Source organism: Pseudonaja textilis, chromosome 1 (assembly GCF_049901715.1).
Source record: "Pseudonaja textilis isolate UNSWEBS1 chromosome 1, rPseTex1.2, whole genome shotgun sequence".
Taxonomy (NCBI): domain Eukaryota; kingdom Metazoa; phylum Chordata; class Lepidosauria; order Squamata; family Elapidae; genus Pseudonaja; species Pseudonaja textilis.
Genome location: NC_141990.1, coordinates 5,357,411 through 5,365,458, shown reverse-complemented (window position 1 = coordinate 5,365,458; position 8,048 = coordinate 5,357,411). Strand labels below are relative to the sequence as shown.

Genomic DNA, 8,048 nt, shown 5'->3' with positions numbered 1-8,048 from the left:
GATCACATGTTCAGAGGGATACTGCAAAGGTCATAAGTGTGAAAAACTAAAACAAGTCCTTTTTTCAGTGCTGTCGTAACTTCGAACAGTCACTAAATGAACGGCTGTTAAATCAAGGACCCCTGCACTTCCAAAATTTCAGGCTCAATTTGCGGTCGTTAAAGTTACAACCTAAACTCTGGAGCCAAAATCAGAGCGAAAGAGATAATCTCTGACACAGGGGAGAATGTTTTTGAAAAATGTTTTTGCGTTTGAAGAAAAGCAATTAGATTTGGACACACATGGATGGTGAAAGGTTTTGTTTGTTTGTTTTTAATGCTCTAATCCCAAAACTGCTACATAGGTTGCAGCACAGATTAAAAGCCAAGCTTAGAAATTGCGACAGAGAAGCGGAGTACAAAATCTACATTCCCGTTTCTTTAAGAAAAAGACATTTTTTTCCACTCCCAGGTTTTAAAGGGCACGTTTGTCCTGTATTCGGAGGGGGCTCTGCTTACCTTTAAAAATAAAAATAATTTAGGGAGAGGGTGGAAAAAGGAAACTAAATCCCATTTTTCTCCAGCTGACAGCCAGTGACCAAAGGCCCTTGTAAATGAGAGAGGTCAAGTAACCAAAGGATGTTTTTGCCAAAGCAGATATTTTCAACACTGGTGCCAAAGTTTTCTAGGACGGCGTTCCTATTTAAGGAACTTGTATCCTGAGGTAATATGATGGGCAGAGGTATTTCTAGACTGGCCACAAAGTTTGCTAATTTAAAAAAAAAACCCAAATGCTGAAAAAGTTTGATCTGGGATGGATGGCCACCTTGGCAAGATCTATTCACATTAAGACAGGCAAACCTGAAATCTAATGTTTATATATATTCGGATTTATCAACAAGGAAGAAAGCAAAAAATAATTATCTTTTTATTTCTTGCACCAATATCCAAATTTCCCCGTTATTAATCCTCTTTTCCATCCGGGCTCATGAGGATGGAATTTGTTTTAAAACACTTGACTGACATATAGAGGTCTGGTGCAGCTATTATGGCCTCGTACAATAAACTAGCCAAACTATGCTGACCCTACAGATGCATCTAATCGCAAAACTATTGCCACGTTCGAGATCAGGGTTTGTCAATCTTGGCCATTTGAAGATGGGTGGACTTCAACTCCCAGAATCCCGGAATTCTGGGAGTCTTCGTCCACTTAACTTCAAGTGGCCAACGTTCAGGGATAACCATTCTCGATTTGAGATTAGAACAAGCACACAGATGTAGGAAGTGTTTAATACAAGGCTGGTTTTTGCAACTTTTAAGACTGGTGGACTTCAACTCCCAGAATCCCTCAGTCAGCATCCCGGAATTCTGGGAGTTGAAGTCCACCTAACTTCAAGTGGCCAAGGTTGAGGGATAACCATTCTAGATTTGAGATTCGAACAAGCACACGGATGTAGGAAGTCTCTAATAATGGAAGGCTGTCCGGTTTTTGCCACTGTTAAGACCGGTGGCCTTCAAATCCCAGAATCCCTCAGTCAGCATCCTGGAATTCTGGGAACTGAAGTCCACCAGTCTTAAAGTTGCCACGGTTGGACACTCCATGTCTAATAATGTATTAGTGCTTGGGAGATCCTGCCCTAACTCACTAGGCACAGCTACTAATTCGACAAAAACACAACAACAACAGTTGTTCTCCACAGGAAGCCACCTGTCATATATCCAAGGAGGACTTTACTGGCCATAGACCCCCTATTTAGAGTGGTTGCCTCAGGTGCTGTTGCCCATCGCTTTCCCACTCACAGAGAAGTTCGAGAGGGTGTCATCGCACGTCTTTCAACACTAACAGCTCGGCTGGAGCTTTTCACGTTGTCTCCCACCCCCAAAAGGGATTCCAGGTCTCTACGGTGAGGAGATGACCACTCAAACCAAGCTATTTACAAAGGAGGAGAGAGAGAGAGACAGAGTCAACCCAGCCACTGTGGGCCGTGGCGTGACTTTCTAAGAACGAGGTCATTGGAACCAAGTTGTCGGGTTGTAATTGTGCGACGGCGGGTGGACGTTGGCTGTAAAAAAAACCCACTCCACTCCGAGGGGAGGGTGGATCCTCTCCTTGGGTTCGGTTGGGTCTCTTCTGATCCCTCCTCCGAAAAACAATGGGGGCAGCTCTGCCTGGCTTCATGCCGGATAGTTGTGGAGGAATTCCTTCAGCTTGGTGGGGTAGTCGGTCATCACGCCGGTGGCCCCCAGGTCGAAGGCTCGCTTGTATTCCTGGTCTTCGTTCAGCACCCAGATGTAGACCTGGAAGGAAACAGCTGGGCATCATCTAACCATCCTTTGAAATCCCCCGTTCACCCCAAAAAACACGATTTTTCAACCTCACTGCCTTCCCAGAGGAAATCTCACTGCTTGTGGGGACAACTGCTTTAGTTCATATGTGTTGTGTACGTATTATCTATCTATCTATCTATCTATCTATCTATCTATCTATCTATCTATCTATCTATCTATCTATTGTATCATCTATCTATCTATCTATCTATCTATCTATCTATCTATCCATCCATCTATCGTGAAATACCACTCACGCATCATCACAAAATCTCCAGAACCGTAAAGCCTACAAACTTGAAATTTGGCACATATGTTCCTCTTGGCTTCTAGGGGCTCACTAAAAAAGGATTTTTCAAAATGACCATCAAAGGTATTAGTATTTTGTTATATTATTGTTATGAACATGCTCTGATGCTAAGGAGTTCTACTCCCCCTCCCCACCTGGAAAGAAATCTCTTCCAACTGCAGGACACAAGTAGAGGAGTTTCAGTTTCAATTTCACAGCACCAAGCAGCTTTAGTACAAGAACAGTTGAGCTAAGCCACGCCCAGGATCCTTGCTGTCACCCTCTTGCTCACACAGCAAATACTCTTTCCGTTTCCAAACAGCCCTCAACTCTCTCACACCCTGACAGGACGCTAGCCAGATGAATACTGATGGATGCTGGTAGGTAGAGGTAGAATTTTTTCCCCCTTATTTTCCTTCCCAAAAACTAAGCCCGACCACACAGTTTGGTAGCGAAGCACGGATATCGAGCTAGTTTGTTTATTTATGTATTTATTTGATTTATTTGATTTGTCAACTGCTTACAAAGTAATAGGTATAAGTATAAACATGAATAAGAATTCAGGAAATAGGTACGAATAAATGGGGGCAATAGGACAGGGACGGTAGTACTATACAGTAGGTATTATACAGGATAGTCCTTGACTTACGACCACACTGAAGCCTAAAACAAGGTGGATAAAAATAGGTGATTTTACTGCTGGGTAGGCTACCAGAACAGTATAATAAAGGGAATACATATTTAACTTTGCACATAGTAACGGCAGCAAGAATAGGGTTTGCACAACAATGGAAAAATGACGAGGTCCCGACAGATGAAAGCGTAATTTTTAAAAAAAATTAGAATGTGCTGAGATGGATAGATTGACACTTAAGATAAAAGAAAAGGAAGAAGCAGGATATTTTTTTTTTAAACATAGGATTTATTCTACCAATGGAATAACAGAAACAGAGGTTAGAAACTAAACAGAATCTAAAAAGATAATAAAAACCTGTACTGGAAATTCTGCAAGATGGTCAGGTGATCAAGATTCAGATGCTTGGCAACTGACTCATATTTATGACGGTTGCAGTGTTCTGGATGCTTGTGAACAGCTATTGGGACTTTCTAACCAGCAAAATCAGATTCACTTAACAACCATGTTACTAAATTAACAGCTGCAATGATTCACTTCACAATTGTGGCTAGAAAAGATCATAAAATGGGGCAAAGCCCACTTAACAAATGTCTCACTTAACAACAGAAATTTGGGGCTCAATTGTGGTCATAATTGTGTTAGGAATGTAAGTCACCTAACAGTTAGTTGGGTTGGAAAATATATAAACCAGGGTAGACATTTTAATACTGTCTCTTTAAGAGAATGCTAAAACTGTTACTGGATGTGGTTCCTCAAATGGCCATAAGATGGAGCCAGAAACCTGGGTTGTTTAGTTTCTGTTCTGTTGTTTCTGGAGAGGGTTGCCATTCCTATTGACTGTTGCTGATCATAGTTGGATTTGATGTAAGTCTGTTACTGAACTGTTTTTGATACTGGACTTTGTTATTGGATTATCTCTGGACTGAAAACTGACTGCTTTAACTGTGAATGACTTGGACTGCTTGTTTGGACTTTGCTTAAACTTTTATTGGAAGTAAAAACCTACATTTTACTATACAGTATATCTGTGTGCTGTTTGTGTGTTATTCTTCACCACTCTCACTTCGTCTCCCTGTGTGCGCTCATTCTCCAAACGGGGAACTACCTCAACAGGACTACCTGTTAAGTCAACTGACTCATATATATGACGGCTGCAAGTGTCCATGATCATGCAATCTCCTTTTGGACAAAGTCAAGTGGGAAACCAGATTCGCTTAACAACGGTGGCAAGAAAGGTTGCAAAAGGGGACAGAGCTCACTTAACAAATGTCTTGTTCAGCCACAGAAAGTTTGGGCTCCTTTGCGGTCGTTAAGTCGAGGACTCCCTGTAATCTCTTTGAATGCAGATTGCAAGCCTGCTTTAAATTTTTCCTACTTTAAAGGGCGGTTTAATGCCCTTGAAAGGCAAAATCTGGATAGCAACTGACATTTTGGGAAGAGAATCAAAGGCTTCTGTCCACCAGAGAGAGGCAATCGATCCCATAAATAAAACTGGTTTTCCAGCAACCTTTGATAATCCAGAGGGCGGGTTAGTTTCAGGGGCGAGAGATTGTCCATCCTTCCTAGACCTCAAAGGAGTTTCTCTTTGCTAGGAACACAGCAGAGTAAACAAAATAGGACAACTTGCACCCAACTCAGCCTTGGTTGTTTGAAGAACAAAATGGCCTCTGGCTTTATGTAAACAAGAGGGAGGGAACCAGAATCAACTTCCATCATTGGAGGTTTTTTAAGAAGAGATTTTTAGGATTAAGTGAAGTTTGGCGTATTTTTTTCCGGGCATTGCATCACATGTCCAAAATATTCTAACTTTCGCTTTTTAATGGCCATCTTTCACCTAATTCTTCAAGGAGATCCAGGCACAAGAAGAATCTCATGGCTTCACCATCTAAGGCAGTGGTCACCAACCAGTGGTCCATGAGAAAATTTTGATGGTCTGCTGAAAATTTTTTTGTGCTTTTATATTGCACTAAATACTATTTTTTTAAAAAAAAATCATATTAGTGGTCCGTGGGATTTAAAATTATGAATGTAGTGGTCCTTGAGGTCTGAAAGGTTGGTGACCTCTGATCTAAGGGACCGGCTGGGACAAAACTCAGCAGTACTTTTTCGGTAAGTTACCCGCTTGCGACCTTCTGACCAAGAAAGTCAATGGAGGAGCCAGATTCACTTAACAACCATGTGACTGACTTAACAACGTCAGTGATTCGCTTTGTCAACTCGTAAAACATTCCTATGCCCGTTTTAGTAGTTGGAAGGGAATCTGGAAGAGCAGTGAGGCAGTTTGGAGTCGAAAGTACATTCCATTCATATTTTCTTCAAAGACTGATTAGATGGCTGAAGCTTCTGCCTCAAAAAAATCTAATTGGAGAGCATGACTGATGGATATGACGTCCATCTTGGCTATGGATGGTTTTTTTTGTTGGGTGATACACCCAGAGGGGTGGGGGGAAAAGCAGGATAAAGAGTGACAGTGAATTACGTATCTCAGAGTTGGCTACGCCCAGATTAGTGCCAGAGGTAGAATGTTACCTTCAAATAAATCCTCTTTCGTTTTGGGAGTGTGGCTCAAGGCTCATGATTTAATTGAAGTAACTGCCGGAACCCTGACAGAAAGTACATTCTAACTCTTATCTTTAAAAGATTGTAACTAAAATACCAGAGCTTTTCCCCGGGGAAATCCTTAATTGGAGAATGTGATTGATGACACCTTGCCTGTGAACATACTCAATTGGAGAATCTGGTTGATGAGACACCCAGCGGGGAAACAGGGTCACAGGAGACTGTAAATGACGTATGTCAGAGTTGGCTTCATACAGGGCAGTGCCAGTATGTCACCTCTAACGAATACTTTGAAATTTTTTGAAGTTTGGTTCGAGAATCATGATTCAATTAGGGCGACTGCTGGAATCCTGACACACTTAACAACTGAGACGGGAGAAGTTGTGAAATGGGGCAACACCCGCTTAGCAAATGTTTCACTTGGGCTCAGTTGTGGTTGTAAGTTGAGGACTATCTCGATGGTCCTAACTCAAGAATGACTTGTACTTGCCCCAAGTCACGTCGCGTATAGAGTTGAGATATATTTGTAGATATTTTGTAAAGATGTAATACTATACCTGAATTCCTCGAGCAGTAAGATGATCAAATAAGGTTTTCCTCATTAATAATCTGTAAACATAGCAAGGAGATTATCAATTCATGTTCAACCACCAACTGTCCTTTCCCTCCATTTACAGATTGATAAAAAAGAAACTGTGGGCTAACTTTTCCCTTAAAATAACACTTTAATGGGTTATAAATGTTACCATAATACACCTGAGATCCAAAAGAGACAAGATGGCAGCTCTGAGCCAATTCCAGCTCCTTTTTTGCTGGCATCGTAACTCCAGCTGCCATCTTGACTTTTTTGACCTCCACAGACGCTTCCACCCGTTAAAATAACTGTTATCAGCAGCATGGTGTCTGCAGATTCATGCAAGATGATGAAGAACAGATTTATATATATATTTGTATGTGGATCTTTGGTTGTTCGGGTTTTCTCCTGCGTAAGATTCAAAGTATCTAGGCAACGTTTTGATGAAGTCTCATTCATTATCTTCAGGCTTGTGTCTTCGGCTCTGTGCTTCACTCAGAGCCAAAGACACAAGCCTGAAGATGATGAATGAGACTTCATCGAAACATTGACTAGATACTTCGAATCTTACACGGGAGAAAACCCGAACAACCAAAGATCCACATACAAATACACGTGAGAACCTCAAAAAACAAACAAACATACATACATACACATATATATATATATATAATTTTATCGAGGGAGGGGTTATGGGGTTTCAGGTGGAAAAAGTCTTGCCCATTAGTTGTTAACAGACCCTGAAGAAACTCAGTTTCCTCCTGTCCTATCCTTCATCATAAACGTGGTTTGGGTGCAGGAATAGATACTCTCGGCATGTCACAGGTTGAGCTAACCTCTGAGAGGATTCCAACTATGGGCAGAACAGAGAGACAGTTTGGTCTAGTGGTTAAAGCAACAAGCTAGAAAGCAGGAGAGGATGAATTCCATTTTAGCCATGAAATCTGGCTGGGTGACTTTGGGCCACTCACTAGGAGACAGGGAATTCTAGTCCAATCTTAGGCATGAAAGCCGGCTGGGTGACTTGAGCCACTCACCAGGAGACAGGGAATTCTAGTCCTGTTTTAGGCATGAAAGCCAGCTAGGTGACTTGAGCCACTCACCAGGAGACAGGGAATTCTAGTCCTGTTTTAGGCATGAAAGCCAGCTAGGTGACTTTGAGACAATCACCAGGAGACAGGGAATTCTAGTCCAGTCTTAGGCATGAAAGCCGGCTGGGTGACTTTCAGCCAATCACCAGGAGACGGTGACTTCTAGTCACACCTTTGCATGAAAGCTGTCTGGGTGACTGTGGGCCAGTCTTTCTCTCAGCCCAACTCAACTCACACATTGTGGCCCACAATGATTGGTGGGGGAAATAGGAGGAGGAATGTGTGTTGGATATGTTCTTCACCCGGAGGTCTTTGTAAAATAAATAAAGGATAAACATAAAAAATAAAGAAATGCATGTGAGCAGAAGGACTTAATTCTCTTCTCTGCCCAGTGGAAGGTTAACTTAGAAGGAAATCTGTAATCATGCAGAAATGCAACAGGCAGCCTCCTCTGCATATATCTGCTTTGGGAAAACTTGCAAGTCCTAGTTTGCAAACCCCAAATAGTAACCATTGAGTTTAAGGAAGCGGAATCAATAAAAACACAGACCCCGTTGCTTTAGAAAAGAGACGATGGTTACCCCGAAACACA

At 41.9% G+C, this 8,048-nt stretch overlaps 1 protein-coding gene across 2 annotated transcripts in view; it reads right to left on the bottom strand.

The window, feature by feature from the left end:
* Positions 1 to 284: 284 nt before the first annotated feature.
* The window catches only part of GDPD1 (glycerophosphodiester phosphodiesterase domain containing 1), a 52,280-nt gene continuing 44,516 nt past the window's right edge, over positions 285 to 8,048 (bottom strand). For both annotated transcript variants that reach the window (XM_026710267.2, XM_026710265.2), the window contains exons 9-10: positions 6,349 to 6,400; positions 285 to 2,276 (exon numbers count right to left, since the gene is read on the bottom strand). In XM_026710267.2, coding sequence (XP_026566052.2) covers positions 2,154 to 2,276; positions 6,349 to 6,400 — 175 coding nt within the window. In that variant the 3' untranslated portion in view covers positions 285 to 2,153. The remainder of the gene's footprint in view (positions 2,277 to 6,348; positions 6,401 to 8,048) is intronic.